The 26269-nt window shown below is 41.2% G+C and overlaps 1 protein-coding gene across 1 annotated transcript in view; it reads right to left on the reverse strand.

Moving 5' to 3' along the window:
* Positions 1-26269, reverse strand: part of Eip63E (cyclin dependent kinase Eip63E) — a 528910-nt gene that overhangs the window by 464449 nt on the left and 38192 nt on the right. The window contains exon 2 of the mRNA XM_070088663.1: positions 21633-21650. Within this exon, the coding sequence (XP_069944764.1) occupies positions 21633-21650 (18 nt within the window). The remainder of the gene's footprint in view (positions 1-21632; positions 21651-26269) is intronic.

Raw genomic sequence — 26269 nt, forward strand, 5'->3', positions numbered from 1 at the left:
CATAGGGGAGATTACTAATAGACCCCTGGCTGTCTTCAATAGGGAGCTGGGTAGGTTCTTAAAGTCAGTGCCTGGCCAACCAGACTGTGGTTTGTACGTTGGACTACGTGCGGCCAGCAGTAACAGCGTGGATGATCAGGCCCTGATCCACCAAGCCTGGTCTGGGACCGGGTCGCGGGGGCGATGATTCCCGAAAATATCCTTCGGTAAGCCTTCAGGTATTCCCTCTTCTCTACCTCCCTTCTACCCTTTTTCTTTCCTCCTCTTATTCTATTTTCTTTATTCCTCACTTTTTGTTCTCCCATCCACTCCACCTCACCTCTCCTCTCCCATCCCATCCCATCCCCTCCCCTTTCCTACTCCCCCTACCCCAAACCTCCTCTCACACAGTAATTGAGAGGATAATACACACACACTAAACATTAATTACCCTCGCCAGGATTTATATACCTCAGGTCGTGAACCCCCCCCTCCATCTACACCCACACACTCATCCCTCCGCATACACACACACACCTACCTACACACACACACACACACACACACACACACACACACACACACACACACACAGAGGAGCTGAGTCTCGACCCCTGCAACCACAATTAGGTGAGTACACGCACACACACACACACACACACACACACACACACACACACACACACAGATTGCATTTTCTTGGACTGCAAGAAGGCGTTTGACACAGTTCCACACAAGAGATTGGTGCAAAAACTGGAGGACCAAGCAGGGATAACAGGGAAGGCACTACAATGGATCAGGGAATACTTGTCAGGAAGACAGCAGCGAGTCATGGTACGTGGCGAGGTGTCAGAGTGGGCACCTGTGACCAGCGGGGTCCCGCAGGGGTCAGTCCTAGGACCAGTGCTGTTTCTGATATTTGTGAACGACATGACGGAAGGAATAGACTCTGAGGTGTCCCTGTTTGCAGATGACGTGAAGTTGATGAGAAGAATACACTCGATCGAAGACCAGGCAGAACTACAAAGGGATCTGGACAGGCTGCAGACCTGGTCCAGCAATTGGCTCCTGGAGTTCAATCCCACCAAGTGCAAAGTCATGAAGATTGGGGAAGGGCAAAGAAGGCCGCAGACGGAGTACAGTCTAGGGGGTCAGAGACTACAAACCTCACTCAAGGAAAAAGATCTTGGGGTGAGTATAACACCAGGCACATCTCCTGAAGCGCACATCAACCAAATAACTGCTGCAGCATATGGGCGCCTAGCAAACCTCAGAACAGCATTCCGACATCTTAATAAGGAATCGTTCAGGACCCTGTACACCGTATACGTTAGGCCCATATTGGAGTATGCGGCACCAGTTTGGAACCCACACCTAGCCAAGCACGTAAAGAAACTAGAGAAAGTGCAAAGGTTTGCAACAAGACTAGTCCCAGAGCTAAGAGGTATGTCCTACGAGGAGAGGTTAAGGGAAATCAACCTGACGACACTGGAGGACAGGAGAGATAGGGGGGACATGATAACGACATACAAAATACTGAGGGGAATTGACAAGGTGGACAAAGACAGGATGTTCCAGAGATTGGACACAGTAACAAGGGGACACAGTTGGAAGCTAAAGACACAGATGAATCACAGGGATGTTAGGAAGTATTTCTTCAGCCACAGAGTAGTCAGTAAGTGGAATAGTTTGGGAAGCGATGTAGTGGAGGCAGGATCCATACATAGCTTTAAGCAGAGGTATGATAAAGCTCACGGCTCGGGGAGAGTGACCTAGTAGCGATCAGTGAAGAGGCGGGGCCAGGAGCTCGGACTCGACCCCCGCAACCTCAACTAGGCGAGTACAGAAGCTGAGTCTCGACCCCTGCAACCACAATTAGGTGAGTACACAAACACACACACACACACACACACACACACACACACACAGGAGATGAGTCTCGACCCCTGCAACCACAATTAGGTGAGTACACACACACACACACACACACAGGTGTTTTAAGAGCAGCGGGAGTCTTTCGCTACCCGGGCAGACCTCTGCTGACTCACTCTCCTCCTCTACACCTGCTTTATCTGTTTTGTTCTTACTCGTTTAATTCTTCCCCGTCCCAATATCCTCTCTCTCTCTCTTTCTCTCAGTTCAAAGACTGTGCAACTGTATCTGAGTAAACTTCACTTCTGTTTTCTAGGATCAAACTTTACTTCAACCTCACCCCTCCTTCACATCTACCCTCCCTTACACACACCTTCCCTCAGACCAACCCTTCCTCATACCCTCCCTCCTGCATTTTCACTCTCCTTTATGTTCACATTCCTTCGTACTCACCCTCTCTCATATCTTTCTGCCTTTCCTCCGATTATATACCCCTCTGATTAGCATTTCTTCTCTGTTTTACCTGCCTCACACCTTCCTTCCCTCCCTCTCTCCCTGACATGAATGGGCCGTGACGGCTCATTCGTTCACCGTCATATCACCCTGGCCACCCCTCCCTCAGGACCAGCTAACCTACGCTAATCTTCCTTTCTCTCTCTCTCTTCCCTGCCTCACCCTGGACACCTTCCCTTCTTCCTGATTCCCCAAGGTACACCATACCTGCTTCCAAGATACATCCTTACATTGCCCCAGGACACACACTTTATCCTCTCCTAGGATACACGTAGCTTCTCCTGAGACACAGCCTACGTATTACACACACAATTCCCCACACACACCTTTTTCTCTAGGAAACACTACAACTTTTCACTCAAACACGCCCTTCCGTTTCTCTCTATAAAACACTACACCTTTTCATAAATAATGGTAAATGAACACCGACATTTTGTGCATATGGATGATAGGACACAAGATTACCTGGAGGTCAACGCCCCCACGACCCGGTCCTCGACCAAGCCTCCCAGTGGATCAGGACCTGACCCACTTAGGACATCTTTATTGGAAACATTTCGACCCTGGGACTCTAGTCGCTCCAAATGAAGGGAGAGAACGAGGGACTACAGTACATATAGTAGAAAAAGCAAATAACTGGTGAAGTTCAGGTGGCGTCAGGCCATCTAATAGTGGTGTCACGTGGCAGCTAGGAATCATGATAGAGAAGTACATGTGTATGGCTCGGTAAATCTACTCAGCATATTTCATGATAAAGATACCCAGCTATGGCACGTGTTTTGTTCATCAACTTATGGGCATTGTATACCACTGATGCAGTGCTAGAGAAACACAGCGATAAGACTGCTGGCCCAAGCTGGGCCAAGTCACGCTCAAGAAAAAGAAAGTTCGCTCCTCGAACAAGTCTTTTCCAAACTTTACAACCTTCAAAATCTCAGAGATTGTAGACGCCGTACTTAACTCTCATACACAAGACAACACAGCATATTTCCAATGCTCCGTCCATCTCCAATGCTCTCTCCAGCCTCCTGTGTAGGCGAAACGTTTCGGAAATGAAAATACCAAACTGTTGCACATGTCTTATTCACCAACTTGTTGGTACTGTATAACATTATTATAACAGTAAACATAACAACAGTTCGGAGAACTACAATGATCAGTCGACCTCACACCACTACAATGATCAGTCGACCTCACACCACTACAATGATCAGTCGACCTCACACCACTACAATGATCAGTCGACCTCACACCACTACAATGATCAGTCGACCTCACACCACTACAATGATCAGTCGACCTCACACCACTACAATGATCAGTCGACCTCACACCACTACAATGATCAGTCGACCTCACACCACTACAATGATCAGTCGACCTCACACCACTACAATGATCAGTCGACCTCACACCACTACAATGATCAGTCGACCTCACACCACTACAATGATCAGTCGACCTCACACCACTACAATGATCAGTCGACCTCACACCACTACAATGATCAGTCGACCTCACACCACTACAATGATCAGTCGACCTCACACCACTACAATGATCAGTCGACCTCACACCACTACAATGATCAGTCGACCTCACACCACTACAATGATCAGTCGACCTCACACCACTACAATGATCAGTCGACCTCACACCACTACAATGATCAGTCGACCTCACACCACTACAATGATCAGTCGACCTCACACCACTACAATGATCAGTCGACCTCACACCACTACAATGATCAGTCGACCTCACACCACTACAATGATCAGTCGACCTCACACCACTACAATGATCAGTCGACCTCACACCACTACAATGAACAGTCGACCTCACACCACTACAATGATCAGTCGACCTCACACCACTACAATGATCAGTCGACCTCACACCACTACAATGATCAGTCGACCTCACACCACTACAATGATCAGTCGACCTCACACCACTACAATGATCAGTCGACCTCACACCACTACAATGATCAGTCGACCTCACACCACTACAATGATCAGTCGACCTCACACCACTACAATGATCAGTCGACCTCACACCACTACAATGATCAGTCGACCTCACACCACTACAATGAACAGTCGACCTCACACCACTACAATGATCAGTCGACCTCACACCACTACAATGATCAGTCGACCTCACACCACTACAATGATCAGTCGACCTCACACCACTACAATGATCAGTCGACCTCACACCACTACAATGATCAGTCGACCTCACACCACTACAATGATCAGTCGACCTCACACCACTACAATGATCAGTCGACCTCACACCACTACAATGATCAGTCGACCTCACACCACTACAATGAACAGTCGACCTCACACCACTACAATGAACAGTCGACCTCACACCACTACAATGATCAGTCGACCTCACACCACTACAATGATCAATCGACCTCACACCACTACAATGATCAATCGACCTCACACCACTACAATGATCAATCGACCTCACACCACTACAATGACCTCACCATGTTCCTTTATAAAGCCTCAACCTTCCTATCCACGTTTAACTTAGTAAATCCCACTGCGTGTGCGAAACGTCTCTTTTACCAAATCCCACAGCCAAATCCTCAAAAAAATGCAATTTCTTATCTGCCGCGGTGGCCACAGCGTCTGTATCATAAGCAGGGATTATCTATGACGGAAATCCAATAATGGCGGGATTGTTTACCTCCGAATACAATAATGGCCGGATTAACCACAGCTGATATCCACTGATGGGGGATTTAACCCTGAGCTTAACACTGATGTGACGTAATTCATCATGAGAGCAGTTGACAGGAGTCACTAGAGAGAGATATCACAGTCACTACAGACTGTCAGTACGGAGACGTAAACTACAGTAAATAGTCACTACAGGGACTCATAATAGTCACTACAAAGAGTGTTAATACAGTCACTATACTCATAATAGTCACTAAAGAGAGCGCTAATACAGTCACCACATAAAGCGATAATACGAGAGAGTAAAAGAGAGTGAGACTAAGGGTAGAACCGCGTTGTATCTCATAAAGTGTGCTGACAAACGTCTCGCTCAGCACAAAGGCCAGTACAGACTCCAGCCTTCGTCTGTTGATCACCGTCCAGTCAGGCTGCTGGTGACTGCTCAGGGAGGGAATAAGAGGATACTGAGGAGCAGAAGCATGGAAATGAGGAAAAAGACGGAAATGAAGAGAAAGATGGAACCTTAAGAAGCGGAAGAGATAAATTAGGAAAGAGGAAAGCGAAGGGAAGGCACAGAGGAAACAGTAGAAAAGTGAAGAGGGACATAAGGAAGGGTGGAGAAGATAAGGGAGAAGGGAGTAAAGTTAATGGGAAACAATGCTAGATGGGGGGAAAATTAAAGAGAGGAGGGGAAAGAATAGAGGAGAATGGGAAAGGGAGAAGAGGAAATGAGAAACGACACAAAAGAGGAAAGAAGGGAGAGGAGGAAAGGCTGAATGATGAGAGAAGAGGAAAGGAAGTCTTCAAAGAGGTTAAGAAGAAGAGGAGGAGGACAATAAGAACAGCGATACCTTTGATTACGGTGTAGGTCTCTAGAAGGAAGGAAGGAAGAAAGGAAAGGAAGTGGGGGGAAGGAGGGAGGGAAAGAAGGGTGGGGGAAATGAGGGAGCGAAGATGGAAAAAAAATGGAGGAGGAGTGAAAGAGACCAGGATGGAGAGGAGATTGAGGATTATAAAGATGAGAGAAATAGTAGATGAGAAAAAAACAAAATAGAAGAGAAGAGGGGATTAGAAGGGTTGATGGGAAGATTATAAGAAGAGGAGAAGGGGAGGGAGAGAGGGAGAGAGAGAGAGAGAGAGAGAGAGAGAGAGAGAGAGAGAGAGAGAGATGATGAGGATGGAAAATTATTCGGTGGCACGAAATTGAGAAAGTTACAGTGCCGTCGCTGCCAACTAGTGTAAGACAAGTACTGTGGCACTGGTGCCTACTCTCCCCTCCCCCTCCCTGTAACCTGGAACTTGTAGACCTAGACGATCCACCTGTGACCTGCAACCATCCTGTATCCTTTACTCCAGTAGATTTGTTCATTACAGAAACCAAGACCTGTCACTTTATTGCTGAGGAAGATCCCAGACGAAGATCGAAATGTACAGTCGCTTTTTGTACTGTGGGTCTTCTCAGTTCACTAACCTCTCCACTACACTCTGATGTTTCAGAGAGAGAGAGAGAGAGAGAGAGAGAGAGAGAGAGAAAGGGTGCTGTTCATCTCTTTGTCCTTACACCTTGCTTCCTGATTACTAAATTGTTGGAATAGGGGATTGAAGAGGGGACTGATGAGGGAGAGGAAGGAACAGTGGCAACCAGAGCAGAATATGGAAGGAGGAATCACCCGATTAAAAGGGGCGTGAAACACAAGAGCGAAACTGAATTGCCTACGAAAGGGACGAGGGAGTGACCGACTAGTCTCTGAGATTGGTGTTTCCAATTATATATATATATATATATATATATATATATATATATATATATATATATATATATATATATATATATATATATATAGTGACGAATAGGTAAAAATGGTTAATTAGCAAGAACTCATTTAAAATTAAGTCCTTGGGTTCAGGGCAGGTCGCTCCTGCCTCTCACAACGACTGGATCACTATGATATGGCCTTGGATGCACTGGAAGAAAATCAGAATGCAGATGTAATATACACAGACTGCAAAAGCATTTGACAAATGCGATCATGGCGTAATAGCCCATAAAATACGTGCAAAAGGAATAACTGGGAAAGTGGGGAGATGGATCTTCAACTTCCTAACAAATCGAACACAAAGAGTAGTGGTCAACAGAGTTAAATCGGAGGCAGCCATAGTGAAGAGCTCTGTTCCACAAGGCACAGTACTCGCCCCCATCTTATTCCTTATCCTCATATCAGACATAGACAGAGATATACACCACAGCACCGTATCATCCTTTGCGGATGATACTAGGATCTGCATGAGGCTGTCATCTGCTGAGGACGCGGTTAACCTCCAAGAAGATATAAACAAAGTTTTCCAGTGGGCAACGGTAAACAATATGATGTTCAATGACGACAAATTCCAACTACTCCGTTATGGAAAACTGGAGGAGATAATAACTAGAACAGAGTATACTACAGACTCTGGCCATACAATAGAGCAGAAAAATAATGTAAGGGACCTGGGAGTAGTAATGTCTGACAATCTCACTTTCAAGGATCACAATATTGCCACGATCGCACGTGCAAAGAAAATGATAGGATGGATAATGAGAACGTTCAAAACGAGAGATGCCAAGCCAATGATGATCCTTTTCAAATCACTTGTTCTCTCTAGGCTGGAATACTGCTGTACATTAACATCTCCATTCAAAGCAGGTGAAATCGCAGATCTAGAGAGTGTACAGAGATCCTTTACTGCACGTATAAGTTCTGTCAAGCACCTTAACTACTGGGAACGCTTGGAAGCACTTGACTTGTACTCGTTGGAACGCAGGAGGGAGAGAGATAACATAATTAACACTTGGAAAATCTTGGAAGGAATGGTCCCAAATCTGCACACAGAAATCACTCCCTACGAAAGTAAAAGACTGGGCAGGCGATGCAAAATGCCCCCAATAAAAAGTAGGGGCGCCCCTACTTTTTATTGGGGGCATTAAGGTACACTAAGGGAAAACACCATAAGTGTCCGGGGCCCAAAACTGTTCAACAGCCTCTCCCATCAAGCATTAGGGGAATTGCCAATAAACCCCTGGCTGCCTTCAAGAGAGAGCTGGACAGATACCTAAAGTCAGTGCCGGATCAGCCGGGCTGTGGCTCGTACGTTGGACTGAGTGCGGCCAGCAGTAACAGCCTAGTTGATCAGGCCCTGATCCATCGGGAGGCCTGGTTATGAACCGGCCCGCGGGGGCGTTGATCCCCGGAATAACCTCCAGGTAATCCAGGTAACATTTAAATATATATTTTTTCATTTATGTTAACGTAAAAATTAATGATTTTATAACAAAAGAACCTTAGAAAACTTATCTAGCCTTATTAAGCGCAATATAATTTAGCCTAATCCAACAAAGTATATTTTAGATAAGTTTACAATAATTTAATAATAAACAAACACAATGAAATATATTTTTTTCGTTAGGTTCAGAATGATTTTTGCGAAATTATTGCATACACAAGTTTTCGCTTGCCTTATTCGGCAAGAAGAGCGTTGTTATTTAAGCCAAAATCATAAGTTTTACGTTTTACTTTATAGCAGAAATAGTGATGAAGGTAGAAGCTGGAGTGGTGAGTAATATTACTGGAGGATACAATTTTTCCCTAGGTTTTAATACTTGTTTGTGATACACAGTTTCATGTATCTTGCAGGCAACTGTACCATGAGACACTGTATGAAAGACACCTGCTGGTTTACTACTGACTAAGTCACTCTCGATGACTCCTTAACATTAATCTGTTCTGTCTGCTATAAACAAATACACTTTCACTTCAAACATTTGGGTATTTTTTGATGGGGAAACGTGGGTAACGAGGAGGAAATAAGCTGGTTTCTTCTCCTAACTTATTTTCTTAATTTCAAAGAGTGTGTATTTTTTGTTCTTATCTTTCAGCAAAAACATCTACTTTTCTCTCCCTCATTTATTATTTTGGTCCGTTATTTTTCATATTCACCTCTTCATCACGTCTTCCCTTTACATTCTCTCCTCCACTTCCTCACATCATCCCTTCTACTTCTGTGCACTATCAAGAATATTTCAACGCCTAAATTTTCAAGTGTTTATACAGATAAACATTGATGGCTGTATTATGCACCTCGCTTCCCCGAGTGGATATAACATTTACTTCTCAGTTCCCAAATGATGTGTAATGGATATGTGATCCATCGGGACCACCAGGAGCAACAGCCTGGTTAACCAGGCTGTTGCTGCTGGTCAACCAGACAAGCCTGATCCAGGCCCAGGCTGCGGGAGTGGGGAAAAAAAAGCCTCTCAAAACACCGTCTACGTAATAAGGTATATCCAGGGTAAAGACAGCAAGGTGGAGACTGGCCTCAAGTCTATCAGTTACTACCCAGGACCTGCCCTTCTCATCCCGGTATTTAATAACATAAGCAGGAATTTAATATTGAGAATTAAGTGAGCTGCCAAGACGGACACCTGTGAAGCCTCCTTCTGAGAGGCTTAATTCTGTCTTTATTATGGTCTCCTCTTCTTCTTCTTCTTCTTCTTCTTCTTCCTCCTCCTCCTCCTCCTCCTCAGTATATTTTCTAATATGTTTTATATTAATTTCTTTACGTAAATAGTGAGTTAAGGTGTTGGCTGGGAAACAAGTGTTTGAGAAGACCATTAATTCGCTCAGGATTGAGCTTTATCAGATTTGATAAAACTCAGTTTTGAGGGAAACGTCGTGTAAACGATGCCTGCTCTTCAATGAGTTTACAGAGTGTATTAAGGCATTATTTATCTTAAGTTTAAATGTAAAGTTCGACCTTACTATTGGCAACGTCTAGTAAGCTTTAACCTAAACTACCTCACAGGCACCTACCCGCATACACTATTCCTAGCTCCAACCAACCCAACAGAGGTCTCGCTCATCATCAACACCCTTAAGAACAAAGCAGGAGACATAAACAACTTGCCTGCTTTTATGTACAAAAAAGCTTCGCAAGTACTGTCACCAATTATTGGAACAATCTTTAACAAATCCATTGAATCCTCCACCTTCCCAGCAGTTCTCAAAATAGCGAGAGTTACCCCGATCCACAAAGGTGATCAAGCCGACTTGAATAACTATAGACCTATTTCTAACTTACCACTACTCTCTAAAATCTTTGAAAAATTAATTCACCTCATACAACATACTAAATCCCTGTCAGTTTGGATTCAGGAACAATAAAAGCACAACTGATGCTATTATACACATGTTGAAGCTAATATATACTGCTCTCGAGAAGAAAGAAGTCCCACTGGGAATTTTCATTGACTTACGTAAAGCTTTTGATACAGTCGACCATGAATTGCTGCACACTAAAGTAACACACTATGGTATAAGAGGCCATTACCTTAACTACCTAAAGTCATACCTTAGTAAAAGAAGCCAATACGTGTACCCAAATGTTGCAAACTCTTCCACACAACCAATCACACTAGGAGTCCCACAGGGAAGTGTCCTAGGACCACTCCTCTTTCTCATCTACATCAATGACCTACCGAATGCATCACAGCTACTCAAACCCATATTATTTACAGATGATACTACATACGTCTTCTCTCACCCAAACCCAGTCATACTCGCCAACACTGTCAATGCTGAATTGCAGAAAATATCTACCTGGATGATGACTAATAAACTTACCCTAAATACTGACAAAACATATTTCATTCAGTGTGGAACCAGAGCTGCAAATGTTTCACTTAAAATAACACTAAATGGATCACCCATCACAAGACTCACAGAGGGAAAATTCCTAGGAATCCTCCTAGACAGTAGCCTCAATTTCCAGACACAACAAATTTCCAAGAAAATCTCTAAGACAGCAGGCATACTATCATAGATACCGTACTATGTTCCACAATCAGCTCTCCTTGCACTTTATCACTCACTCATCTACCCGTATCTCACATATGGAATTTGTGCATGGGAATCAACAACATTAAATCACCTAAGGCCACTAATAACCTAGCAAAAGGCTGCAGTCAGAATGATAAATTTCCACTCGCGACAGCATACTCCACCTCTATTCAAAAGTCTAAATTTGCTCACCATAAAGAACATCCACACTTATTCATGTGCCTACTACATACATAGAACAATACACGCAAACATAAACCCTCCACTCAAACTTCTCCTCACCAACCTTAACAGGACACACGACCATAACACAAGACACAGATCTCTTTTTGATGTACCTCGTGTCCATATCACAATGTGTAAAAACTCTATGCACATAAAGGGCCCCAAAATCTGGAATTCATTACCAGAACATACTAGAGTAACCAGGCCTGAAAATCAATTTAAGACTCTTATAAACAACCACTTACTCGCCCAGGACTAAATAATCAACACTCAATATTTAACATTAACAATAATTCTCCAAATTACTTAAATCTTAAAAATTCAAGACGACAACATATAGCAAATTGATTATCTTTTGTTATACATTGTAATGTGACAAATTTGTACAACTATAATGCTTCAGTATCGAAATGTTCAAATTTCATTGTTTCAAATACTCAATTGTGCTTCATATTGTAAATTGTTTACTGTAATTTTTAACAGTGAACCTTTCATTGCTTGTTAATTGTAAGTTAATTTTAAGCCTGTCCATAATGCCCTGCATACAAGGGACTTCTGGCATGTTCACCCAACTACTATAATTCACTGTACAACCATGTATCATCTCCAAATAAAATAAAATATACAAGTTAAGAAAATATATAATTCTGCAAGCTGAGGGAGAGAGAGAGAGAGAGAGAGAGAGAGAGAGAGAGAGAGAGAGAGAGAGAGAGAGAGAGAGAGAGAGAGAGAGAGAGAGTTTACAGGCTAAGAGCTGTTATCCCTCTTCAAATCATTACAAAGCACAGCCGTATGTAAGGAACATTACCATCTCCCCCAGGATGCCACCACAATAGTCGCCTTATACCCAGGTGTCTATTTACTGCCAGGTAAACAGGAGCAGTGGGTATATGGACATTTACCCAAATGTCTCCACCCACTCAGGATTAAACCTGCGTCCTTCGGTTGGGACCCAGCTAAAGGCTACCTTGTTAGGTCAGATTCTATCAGGTTTATATATATATATATATATATATATATATATATATATATATATATATATATATATATATATATATATATATATATATGCAAAACAACCACTCTGAAAGAATAGAGAAATTCCAAGCGCTTTCGTGACTACTCACATTATCATAGTTCCTTGATAATGTGAGTAGTCACGAAAGCGCTTGGAATTTCGCTATTCTTTCAGAGTGGTTGTTTTGCATATCCTGAAATCACCTGTTTACTGTGATCTTATTGCATATATATATATATATATATATATATATATATATATATATATATATATATATATATATATATATATATATATATATATATATATACTTATATATATATATCGTGCCGAATAGGTAAAACTGGTCATTTACTAAGAACTCATTTAAAATTAAGCCCTTTCTAAAATTTTCTCTTACACGTTTAAAGACTTTTTTTTTCATTTATGTTAACGTAAAAATTAATAATTTTATACAAAAAGTACCTTAGAAAACTTACCTGACTTTATTATAACAAGCGCAATTTAATTTATCCTAATCCAACTAAATATATTTAATTAAGTTTACAATAATTTAATAATAAACAAACACAATGAAACATATTTTGTTCGTTAGGTTCAGAATGATTTTTGCGTAATTATTGCATACACAAATTTTAGCTTGCCTTATTCGGCAAGAAGAACATTGCTAATTAAGCCAAAATCGCAAGTTTTACCTATTCGATACGACATATATATATATATATATATATATATATATATATATATATATATATATATATATATATATATATATATATATATATATATATATATATATATATATATATATATATATATATATATATATAGAGAGAGAGAGAGAGAGAGAGAGAGAGAGAGAGAGAGAGAGGCAATAAATTTACGAAGCAAATGGTTTTGAATCATTTACCAAACTGCGGCAGGCCAGGATTCGACCCCACGATACATTGTCCCGCCTCAAGAGGCCACACAATATACATGTCACCGATAGAGGCGGGTATTCAAACAGGAGAAGGCTGAAATTAATCCACTGCATACTCGTGGCATACTACTGCCACGAGTGTCTGCGCAACATGAAAGAAGCCTAGTTCATTAGGTTCACGTTGTTTGTAGGATCGATGACTGAGTGGATAAGGTGACATGTACATTGTGTGGCCTCTTGAAGTGGAACAATGTGTCGTGGGGTCGAATCCTGGCCTGCAGCAGATTGATAAATGATATTATATATATATATATATATATATATATATATATATATATATATATATATATATATATATATATATATATATATATATATATGTCGTGCCGAATATGTAAAACTGGTCAATTAGCAAGAACTCATTTAAAATTAAGTCCTTTCTGAAATTTTCTCTTATACGTTTAAAGATATATTTTTTCATTAATGTTAATGTAAAAATTTTTAATTTTGCACCAAAAGAATCTTAGAAAACTTACCTAACCTTATTATAACAAGAACAATTTATTTTACCCTAACCCAACTAAATATATTTTAGATTTGTTTACAATAATTTAATACTAAACAAACACAGAGAAATATATTTTTTTCGTTAGGTTCAGAATGATTTTAGCGAAATTATTGCATACACAAATTTTCACTTGTCCTATATGGCAAGATGAGCGTTGCTATTTAAGCCAAGATCGCAAGTTCTGCCTGTTCGGCACGACATATATATATATATATATATATATATATATATATATATATATATATATATCTGGTGAGCCACATGGCTGAGTACCTTCTTCTCTTCCTTCATGTCTTGTTGGTGAGTGACCTGCCTTGCAGCCATGTAGCTGAGTGCCACCCTCTCCTTCCACCTACTCGGCTGGATGACTCTCAGGAGAGCTTTCCTGGCTATCCTCACTGCCCTTGTTGACTCTGACGATGAGATGAATTAATCCTGAAAAACTCCTTAACTCCAATTTTCCACTTCACGGTGATCATTTCTTCACCATGTGTAGTCACGTCACTCTGTTTACAACAGCCCATGTGTGTATATGTGTCTTCAGAAGTAAAATGTGCAGTCACATCTGCACATGTGTACATACCTTCAGACATAAGTAATTACCGTTTCTCCTGAGGTCAGACCTTATCGGTGACTGCTTGGTCAACCAGGTTGTTGCTGCTGTCAGCGGACCGCAAGCCTAAATAGCCATCACACACTGCCTGGCACAGGCTGCAGGTAAAAGTCTATTAAAGAAATAACCATCCATGACAAAAGATGTCACTAATATCTAAGGGCTAGAATGTGTCTCGAAACAGACGACTATGTTAACCTTATTGACGCATCAAGGGTCTAGATACAGGTGACATCTGGTGACATCAATGTAGTTGATAAAGAAACAAAACTTGATATAAATGGGAAATCGGGGAATCTTGAAAGCGCTATTCCCTGGTGCGATGTTGAGTGATATTACCCGCTACGATATTCCCCCAAGATTGTGAGGCAGGATGCAGGGAGAGAGCCCCAAAGTGTCTGTAGGGAGAGGAACACACACACGTTGTGTGAAGGAGGTACAATGTATGTGAGGGAAAGGGAAAGAAACCGATGTGTGAGGGAGTGAGAAAGTGCATGAGGTACAGACACAAGGAGTGAGGGAGAGAGGAAGAGACACAAGGTGTATGAGGAAGAAAGACAAGATGATTGAGAGATAATTATGCTTAGTTAATTAGCATAACAATATTGACAATTTATATGTGTAACAAAGTTAACAAATCATAATTTGCATCAGTAAAATTGAAATTTTCCTCTTTTGAGTGACGTGGGTCTCGTGACTGACGTTTGTCTGGTGACTGACGTGGGTCTCATGACGTAGCAGACTTTGCTATCAGCAAACTAGATATTCAACAGCTGCAACATCTGTCTTCAAATTCAACTGATGAAAGTTGGTTCACGTTACCGCAGAGAGGCACATCTCGCCTCCCTCAGTAGAACTGAGGGTAAACACAGGCTGCAGCACGCTCGTAACTACTTCATATAATACACTCAAACAATGGTTATCACTGCTGCCTCCAACAGTATCGTAAAAGAACACAGTGACTGACCAGGGAAGGGTGATACAAGGTGACACTCTTCTGAGACAGAGTGATCATCCCGGCCGGAGGAGACACTGGGGTGACACACTCGTGAGACAGACTGATCATCCCGGAGGAGACACTGGGTGACAGAAGGGTGACCCTCTGGTGGACAGCGACAACTTGTTTATAAATTATCTGTACGTGATTCTGCCAACACCAGAACTATAACAATTAGCGTGATCAATGGGCGCCTAGGCTGGTTCAAGGGGAGAGAAGGAGCGAGGGGAGAGGTGCGTGTATGAAAGGAGTGAGGCAAGTACATGAAATGGAAAAGGAATGAGGGAGCATGGAGGAAGGGGAGTGAGGAGTGGTGGATGTGAAAACGGGGTATGTGGAGTGCTTGGTGGGTGTGAAGAATGGAATGAAGTGTTAGAAAGGGATAGAATGATATATGAGGCTGTGTGTGGGGGGAGGGGGAGAGAGAATAATAGGTAATGGGGAAAGAAGAAAAAGAGAGGAAAGAAAAAGAGTAGAAGACAAGAAAGGAAACTGGATTACAGGAGATGAGATTACATGAATTTGAGGTCACCAAGTTTGATTCCAAAAGCCAGATAAGCTCATTACCTCACACCCATCAGGATGGTCTTCCCCGTGCCTCTCCTGCCATCCGCTGATATTAGGCAGTGTGTCTCCAGCGACAGTTTAGAAGAGGGAGGTTAGGTAGGGCGTCTCCACTACCGACATAGAGTTAAGACTCTCACCTTCCACCTCCAAGCTATACATCAACATTCCCTGACTCTGGAAATATAAACCCATAAGCAGTATAATTTGATCCTTTACTGACAACGTTTCGCTCACACAGTGTGGATGAAACGATGTCAATAAAGGATCACATTATATTGCTAATGTGTTTATATTTCCATTCTGTTGGTATTTTATATAATTTATTTAAATCACTGACTCTTTTGACCGTCATCTAATTCCCGAATTACCTGTGACCTGTTTCGGAAGTTTTCCCACTCCCACTGCAAATTGCCTGATCAGCCAAGCTGTTGCTGCTAGTGGCTCACCGGCCACATCTGATACAGGATTTAGTTAAAAAAATAATTCCCCTGTCTCTGAACTTCGATTAAAAAAAAATTTAATTCATAAGAACATAAGAAAGGAGGAACACTGCAGAAGGCCTGTTGGCTGGTCCTTTACAAATACAAACCACAAACAGAATACTTGCCCAACCCACTTTAGTTTTACCCTGACAATAAGCTCTGATATATCCACTAACTGAAGATTGAGACACTAAGGCAACATATGGGAATCTTCATTGAAGAAACGTTTCGCCACACAATGGCTTCATCAGTCCAATACAAAGCAGAAAAGTGTAAGGAGAGGAGTTAGAGGTAATCAGTCCCTCATCCTGGAGTCGATGTTTTCAGTCCATCAATCTTGTAGAAAGTACAGCATAGGGCCGTAGAAGTGGCTTATATACTGTAGTCAGGTGAGGCAAAGCAGGAGGAGGCAGGGTCTGAACCAAGATGCCCTCCATTGAGCAACTTTACCAGAAGTTTAAGGAGGAATTGAGGGTAGCGAAGCTAGAGATACGGCGACTGACGGAGGAAAACAAGAGGATTCGTAGTAGTCCTCCTGTTGAGTCCTCAGGTTGTTATATCTTCGAAATTGGTCATCCTGTGTTATTTAACTATTGTAAGAGAAAATGTTCATCACTTAATATTATAGCGCGAAAGTCCCCATTTATAGCTAAAATAGAGACTTTCGGCTTTATATTATTATCTGTTAATATATGAAAAATACCATGGTATTATCACTATTTTGTTATTATCACTATTTTGTTATTATCACTATTTTGTTATTATTATTGTTAGGTAAGATTTTTCGTGTATATAGAGTTTAAGTCTCGGAACCATCCGGTGAATTGTTCAATTGTTTATGTCCAGCTGGCTGACGTTTGGGTCAGCTGATCCAACCTGACGACGTGTCAACACACTGGCAAGTAGCCAGTCTGCTCCCTGCTCTAGCCCTGACAACTGATCGTATATTGGCTCTTACGGTGTACAGTTTGAATGGTTTTGAGAATTTGACTCTAGAGCTGACTCAGTTTGTTCCTCATTGCTCTGAAAGATTCTTTTGATATTTATATTCTTGGTCAGTTCAGTAATCCATAGAGATACTTTACGGCCAGATTCAAAGGTCTTGTTAAATCTTGTACCTTTTGTATTTTGAGTTTACAGTCTTGTTAAGACAAAGACGTAAATGTTAATGAAGACTTAATTACAGGAAGAATAATTAAACTTCCTTATTAATGTGACATTTCCATGATTTTGAACTGAATGTATATGGTAAATTTATTGTACAAAGTATTAAGTTACATTAACTACAGAGAGAAGATAAAGTATTGTATTTAAATACTTTAATAAATTTGAATATTATTCTATGGAGTTTCCCAGTTGAAATTATTTCCCCTAGACTCTAAAATACCTTTAAATAACTCGGATCCAAAAATCTTGTTGAATAAGAAATAAATGGTAACAGGCCACATTCTGAAGTTCTTTAAAAAATTTCTTATTCGCAACAAGGTCAAGAAGGGAACCTGGGCAGTGGCCGGACAGCATGGAACGAAACTGAAGATCAAGAAGACGAATAGAGAGGTAGCAACGATGAAGACGAAAGAGACTGCTGTGGAAACTGTTGTGGAAACACTGAACACATTCTCCGTGCTACCCGATGAATGCGAGTCGACTACTGGGAACGTCACGACGAACGACACCAAGGTATAAACGTTGTTGTTGGGGATAGCCAGGTTAGGTATATGGATAGGGCCTTCTGCTGGCAGGATAGGAGTAGGAGACAGAGGGTTTGCTTTCCTGGGGCTGGGATGGAGGATATTGTTAGCTGGCTTGACAACATCATGAACGGTAATGGGATCAATCCTATTATCTGCCTAAGTGCTGGAGGCAATGATGTAGGCAAGCGTAGAAGTGAGGATTTAGTTAGAAGGTACAAGACAGCAATAGACATAATTAGGAAGAAGGGGGGCACCCTGTCATATGTGGCATTTTTCCAAGAAGGGGTGTTGGAAATGAATGGTTGTCCAGAGCAATTGGTATTAATTGTTAGCTGGACAAACACTGTAAGGATAATGCAGTAACGTTCATTGACAACTGGGACCACTTCTACGATAGAAATGACATGTATGCCAGGGATGGGGTTCACTTATCCATGGCAGGCGTGGGTTTTCTTGTTGGCTCAATTGAGGGTGTTGTTAGGACTTTAAACTAGGATTAGTTAGAGGTATGGGTTTAGAAATGGAAAATAACGAGTATGGATATATTGACTTAATCTTTGACATTATCAATCTTTAAAAGTCGACTCATCACACAAAATAAACATCTGCAAATATATATATATGCAAAACAACCACTGTGAAAGAGTAGAGAAATTCCAAGCGCTTTCGTGACTACTCACATTATCAAGGAACAATGAAAGTAAAGCATCAAAGGAGGGTATATAAAGGGGTAGCCTACACCTCACTATCAGATCCCACAACAAAGAAACACCTGACACGCGACTCATAAGAAAGGGAACACTGCAGCAGGCCTGCCGGCCCAACTAGACAGGTCCTTCACATAACCCACCAACAAACTATTCTACCCAAGAAATAAGAATTTTAAAAATTATTATTTGTCCAATGTATTATTAAATTCTTCCCAAATTCTATTAATTATAAATGGATTTAATTTATATAAACCAAAGGAAATATTCATATTATTGTCAAGACTGCTTTTTATGAAACAAGATTCAATAATATTCCTGTCGACCATGGACTTGCTTGATACTACTTTCTCAACTTTTTGAAAATCAATTGGATGGTTAAAATCTCTTAATGAATAAATAGAGCATTGGAATCTTGTCCAGTTCTAATGCTATGTTTATGTTGTTTTCATCTTAGTTCGAGAGTTTTATCAGTTTGACCGTAATAAACTTTATCGCAAATTTTACAAGGAATCTTATAGACACATCCATCAGCATTTTGGGGGGAATTCTTTATCAAAAGTTTTTTACTGTATCAAGATTTTTAAATACAACTTTAATATTAAAAGTCTTAAGAAGAGAAGGCATATCAACAAAGTTTTCATGGTAAGGGAGAACCAACATATTTTTAGTTGAATAAGGCTGGTTGTCCCTTTTTGGATTGTAAAAAGTATTTCTAGCAACTTTAAAAGATTTACCAATTACATTTCTTGGGTATTTCAAATCATTACCTATTTCATAATTTTTGGATATTTCCTCATCCATGAACTCTGTACTACAAATTCGTAAAGCTCTCAAAAACATTGATGAGAAAACAGACAGTTTAACTCTATCTTGATGCGAGGAATAATAGTGGACATAGGAACAGTTATTTGTAGGTTTTCTGTAAATTTTAAATTTGAATTCATTACCCTTAATAATTAAAACATCTAGAAAAGGCAATGAGTTATTTTCTTCAAATTCAACAGTAAAGTTATGCCCAAAAATGTAGATATACACCATTTCCTTGGCAAATTAAATAGCTTAGCCCATTCTATAAACTTTACTGTTGAATTTGAAGAAAATAACTCATTGCCTTTTCTAGATGTTTTAATTATTAAGGGTAATGAATTCAAATTTAAAATTTACAGAAAACCTACAAATAACTGTTCCTATGTCCACTATTATTCCTCGCATCAAGATAGAGTCAAACTGTCTGTTTTCTCATCAATGTTTTTGAGAGCTTTACGAATTTTTAGTCCTGAGTTCATAGATGAGGAAATATCCAAAATTTATGAAATAGGTAATGATTTGAAATACCCAAGAAATGTAATTGATAAATCTTTTGAAGTTGCTAGAAATGCTTTTTACAATCCAAAAAGGGACAACCAGCCTTATTCAACTAAAAATATGTTGGTTCTCCCTTACCATGAAAACTTGGTTGATATGCCTTCTCTTCTTAAGACTTTTAATATTAAAGTTGTATTCAAAAATCTTGATACAGTAAAAAAAACTTGATAAATAATTCCCCCCAAAATGCTTATGGATGTGTCTATAAGATTCCTTGTAAAATTTGCGATAAAGTTTATTACGGTCAAACTGGTAAAAATCTCGAACTAAGATTAAAACAACATAAACATAGCATTAGAACTGGACAAGATTCCAATGCTCTATTTATTCATTGAGAGATTTTAACCATCCAATTGATTTTCAAAAAGTTGAGAAAGTAGTATCAAGCAAGTCCATGGTCGACAGGAATATAATTGAATCTTGTTTCATAAAAAGCAGTTTTGACAATAATATGAATATTTCCTTTGGTTTATATAAATTAGATCCATTTATAATTAATAGAATTTGGGAAGAATTTAATAATACATTGGACAAATAATAATTTTTAAAATTCTTATTTCTTGGGTAGAATAGTTTGTTGGTGGGTTGTGTGACGGACCTGTCTAGTTGGGCCTGCTGCAGCGTTCACTTTGTTATGAGTCGTGCATCAGGTGTTTCTTTGTTGTGGGATCTGATAGTGAGGTGTGGGCTACCCCTTTATATACCTTCCTTTGATGCTTTACTTTCATTGTTCCTTGATAATTTGAGTAGTCACGAAAGCGCTTGGAATTTCTCTATTCTTTCACAGTGGTTGTTTTGCATATTCTGAAATCACCTGTTTACTGTGATCTTATTGCATATATATATATATATATATATATATATATATATATATATATATATAGATATATATATATATATATATATATATATATATATATATAATATGCATTATGCATAGGTAATGTTTTTTGGTGTGTACAGTGTCAAGACTGATGCGCCTCTCCCAATACCCCACCAAAATGCATCATAAACATGCATTTCTTCCCGATATAAACAATGAAACAACTTACAAAATTCTTGCCTACTGAATGACATATAAAAAAATATTTCTCACCAGTTTATATATAACCCACATATTGGATCGAAAGTTATAAACATTTATGTCCACCCTGAGCTATTATCTACTGAACAGGATGGCCAAGGAGGGACCGAAACGTCATCGTGTGTGGCGTCTACCAATCGAGTCCTTTTGTGAATTGTGTGAAAAAACACACGTACAGTTCAGGACATTTATAATAGAGGAAACATTTCACCACGGGTGGCTTCTTTCCTAAGAAGAAGCCATTCGTGGGAAACGTTTCCTCTAAGTATCTTCTTCCACAACTTGTCGGTATCACCATACCATTTTTCTTTTATGAATTGTTCCTGCCACGGTACCGTGACTTTTCATTCTCTGTGAAACTGAAACTGAGGAAGGCTGGTTCAACATGCCTTGAGAGCCACAGTAGTCAGAAGAGACGAGGATGTGCACCACCTTACCGTACCTCTCTTACGGCGGAGTCCTGTGGAAAACGTAAACAAAAGAGTGAAAACCGTACTCTGGAGGACGTCAGGAGGAACTTAGACTGTGAAAGATGTTCAGTATATGCTGACACGTGCAAAATTTGAAGACATGGAGTAATTATTTGAAAGAAAAACGAAGTTTCTCTCATTAAGAGCTTTATATAACTCTGAGGGAAACGTCGTTTTCTCAGAATAAAGGCTCAAGTCTTTAATTTAGCAGATCAACAGACTGGCACCCAGCAGCTAGAGTACAAAGGGGTGTGAAAGCTATATATTAGCATGTAAACAAAGCTAATCTACCATGGTGCCACTTTGTAAATACTGGAGGTGTGTGTGTGTGTGTGTGTGTGTGTGTGTGTGTGTGTGTGTGTGTGTGTGTGTGTGTGTGTGTGTAATAGTGTCATCAACGCAGAATTGCTTGACAAGTTTGTAGCCACTTATTTAGATATATTTTCACATTATTATTATTATTCTTATTATTATTATTATTATTATTATTCATTTGCAAGTGCTAACGCCTTAATGACGGACTTAAACGTCGTCTAATTCTCGCGTCCAATTCGATAGTAGTGAATTGTTCCAACCACGGTGCTGTTCCAACCACGGTGCTACGAAATTAATTCCTTTTTTGATTACACCATTATTACATTCAGTGAACACCAAGTGGACGACACTCTGTATGTTAAAAATGTAATCACAGGTTCAATTATAATTACTCTCATGAAGAGATTTGAACATCCACATGCAGATGAGGCATACTAAAATATCGGGGGTTCTATCCCCAGCTAGTAGCAATATTATTTGCCCAAAACCACAGAGGGGGTGGAAATCTTTAGCTCAAGTACTTTCACACTTCTCAGTGCGTCATCAGGAGCTATGCAATGTTGCAAGGTTGCAACTGAAGGAGTGAGAGGAAGCTTCTTCTCAAAACAGCGCAGAGTGGGCCTGTCGCCTCCTCCTCCTGGCTCATAATATATATATATATATATATATATATATATATATATATATATATATATATATATATATATATATATATATATATATATATATAAAACACATGAGGCTCAAGGTTTCACTATGAGAACGTTTCGTTCTGAGATGAGCTTTTCTCGAGTGAGTTGGAGAAACTTTTCAACTGACTGAAACAATCTGACAATATATTAGTGCTGTGTTAGGTGTGTCTTGTTCCTCTTACAGATTTTCCCAACAGTTTCTAAACAGTGTCGGTTTAACAGTCACTAAAGACTAAACAGTGGCACTATAACAGGCGCTAAACAATGCCAATTTAAGTGACAAGATCAATTTTAATGGGCGAGACACTTACGTATGACGTCACAAGTATACAAGTGTCGGTCAAAGTGTTTTAAAAGTGGACTTCAGATCAAGATCTACCGAAAAAAGCAACATAACCTTCATACGGTATACATCACACATGAACTTCATACACTATACAATATGTATGAAGCAACATACAATCCCATACAGTGTGTATGATGTAGTATTCATACCAAAGAAGCAACATTTTGTTTTAAGTTAATCACCACGGAATAAAAACAATGAAATAAAGAAAATTTCTGAGCGTAAATTTCTTTGAGTTTATTAGATGTGGAATTGTAATGTTTACCCTCGAGCTCTGATATAACTGTGACGGGTTTCCAGAGTTTTCTACTCCCGGAGTGCGACCCCTGGACCAGGCTCGTCCGGGGCTTCCAAGGTCAACCAGGTGTGTGGTGGTCAGGATGTGTAGGAATGTGGTGTGTGGTGGTCAGGATGTGTAGGAATGTGGTGTGTGGTGGTCAGGATGTGTAGGAATGTGGTGTGTGGTGGCAGGATGTGTAGGAATGTGGTGTGTGGTGGTCAGGATGTGTAGTAATGTGGTGTGTGGTGGTCAAGATGTGTAGGAATGTGGTGTGTGGTGGTCAGGATGTGTAGGAATGTGGTGTGGTGGTGGTCAGGATGTGTAGGAATGTGGTGTGTGGTGGTCAAGATGTGTAGGAATGTGGTGTGTGGTGGTCAAGATGTGTAGGAATGTGGTGTGTGGTGGTCAGGATGTGTAGGAATGTGGTGTGTGGTGGTCAGGATGTGTAGGAATTTGGTGTGGTGGTGGTCAGGATGTGTAGGAATGTGGTGTGGTGGTGGTCAGGATGTGTAGGAATGTGGTGTGGTGGTGGTCAGGATGTGTAGGAATGTGGTGTGGTGGTGGTCAAGATGTGTAGGAATGTGGTGTGGTGGTGGTCAGGATGTGTAGGAATGTGGTGTGTGGTGGTCAGGATGTGTAAAAATGTGGTGTGTGGTGGTCAGGATGTGTAGGAATGTGGTGTGTGGTTGTCAGGATGTGTAGGAATGTGGTGTGTGGTGGTCAGGATGTGTAGGAATGTGGTGTGTGGTGGTCAGGATGTGTAGGAATGTGGTGTGTGGTGGTCAGGATGTGTAGGAATGTGGTGTGTGGTGGTCAGGATGTGTAGGAATGTGGTGTGTGGTGGTCAGGATGTGTAGGAATGTGGTGTGTGGTGGTCAGGATGTGTAGGAATGTGGTGTGTGGTGGTCAGGATGTGTAGGAATGTGGTGTGGTGGTGGTCAGGATGTGTAGGAATGTGGTGTGTGGTGGTCAAGATGTGTAGGAATGTGGTGTGTGGTGGTCAAGATGTGTAGGAATGTGGTGTGTGGTGGTCAAGATGTGTAGGAATGTGGTGTGTGGTGGTCAGGATGTGTAGGAATGTGGTGTGGTGGTGGTCAGGATGTGTAGGAATGTGGTGTGGTGGTGGTCAGGATGTGTAGGAATGTGGTGTGGTGGTGGTCAGGATGTGTAGGAATGTGGTGTGGTGGTGGTCAGGATGTGTAGGAATGTGGTGTGGTGGTGGTCAGGATGTGTAGGAATGTGGTGTGGTGGTGGTCAGGATGTGTAGGAATGTGGTGTGGTGGTGGTCAGGATGTGTAGGAATGTGGTGTGGTGGTTACCTGGAGGTTATTCCGGGGATCAACGCCCCCGCGGCCCGGTCCACGACCAGGCCTCCCGATGGATCAGGGCCTGATCAACTAGGCTGTTACTGCTGGCCGCACGCAGTCCGACGTACGAGCCACAGCCCGGCTGATCCGGCACCGACTTTAGGTATCTGTCCAGCTCTCTCTTGAAGGCAGCCAGGGGTTTATTGGCAATTCCCCTAATGCTTGATGGGAGGCTGTTGAACAGTTTTGGGCCCCGGACACTTATGGTGTTTTCTCTTAGTGTACCAATGGCGCCCCTACTTTTTATTGGCGGCATTTTGCATCGCCTGCCCAGTCTTTTACTTTCGTAGGGAGTGATTTCTGTGTGCAGATTTGGGACCATTCCTTCCAAGATTTTCCAAGTGTAGATTATGATATATCTCTCCCTCCTGCGTTCCAACGAGTACAAGTGAAGTGCTTCCAAGCGTTCCCAGTAGTTAAGGTGCTTGACAGAACTTATACGTGCAGTAAAGGATCTCTGTACACTCTCTAGATCTGCGATTTCACCTGCTTTGTATGGAGATGTTAATGTACAGCAGTATTCCAGCCTAGAGAGAACAAGTGATTTGAAAAGGATCATCATGGGCTTGGCATCTCTCGTTTTGAAAGTTCTCATTATCCATCCTATCATTTTCTTTGCACGTGCGATCGTGGCACTGTTGTGATCCTTGAAAGTGAGATCCTCAGACATTACTACTCCCAGGTCCCTTACATTATTTTTCCGCTCTATTGTATGGCCGGAGTCAGTAGTATACTCTGTTCTAGTTATTATCTCCTCCAGTTTTCCATAACGGAGTAGTTGGAATTTGTCCTCATTGAACATCATATTGTTTACCGTTGCCCACTGGAAAACTTTGTTTATATCTTCTTGGAGGTTAACCGCGTCCTCAGCAGATGACAGCCTCATGCAGATCCTAGTATCATCCGCAAAGGATGATACGGTGCTGTGGTGTATATCTCTGTTTATGTCTGATATGAGGATAAGGAATAAGATGGGGGCGAGTACTGTGCCTTGTGGAACAGAGCTCTTCACTATGGCAGCCTCCGATTTAACTCTGTTGACCACTACTCTTTGTGGTGGTCAGGATGTGTAGGAATGTGGTGTGTGGTGGTCAAGATGTGTAGGAATGTGGTGTGTGGTGGTCAAGATGTGTAGGAATGTGGTGTGTGGTGGTCAAGATGTGTAGGAATGTGGTGTGTGGTGGTCAAGATGTGTAGGAATGTGGTGTGTGGTGGTCAAGATGTGTAGGAATGTGGTGTGTGGTGGTCAAGATGTGTAGGAATGTGGTGTGTGGTGGTCAAGATGTGTAGGAATGTGGTGTGGTGGTCGTCAGGATGTGTAGGAATGTGGTGTGGTTGGTCAGGATGTGTAGGAATGTGGTGTGTGGTGGTCAGGATGTGTAGGAATGTGGTGTGTGGTGGTCAGGATGTGTAGGAATGTGGTGTGTGGGGGTCAGGATGTGTAGGAATGTGGTGTCTGGTGGTCAGGATGTGTAGGAATGTGGTGTGTGGTGGTCAGGATGTTTAGGAATGTGGTGTGTGGTGGTCAAGATGTGTAGGAATGTGGTGTGTGGTGGTCAGGATGTTTAGGAATGTGGTGTGTGGTGGTCAGGATATGTAGGAATGTGGT

Source organism: Cherax quadricarinatus, chromosome 25, assembly GCF_038502225.1.
Source record: "Cherax quadricarinatus isolate ZL_2023a chromosome 25, ASM3850222v1, whole genome shotgun sequence".
Lineage (NCBI taxonomy): Eukaryota > Metazoa > Arthropoda > Malacostraca > Decapoda > Parastacidae > Cherax > Cherax quadricarinatus.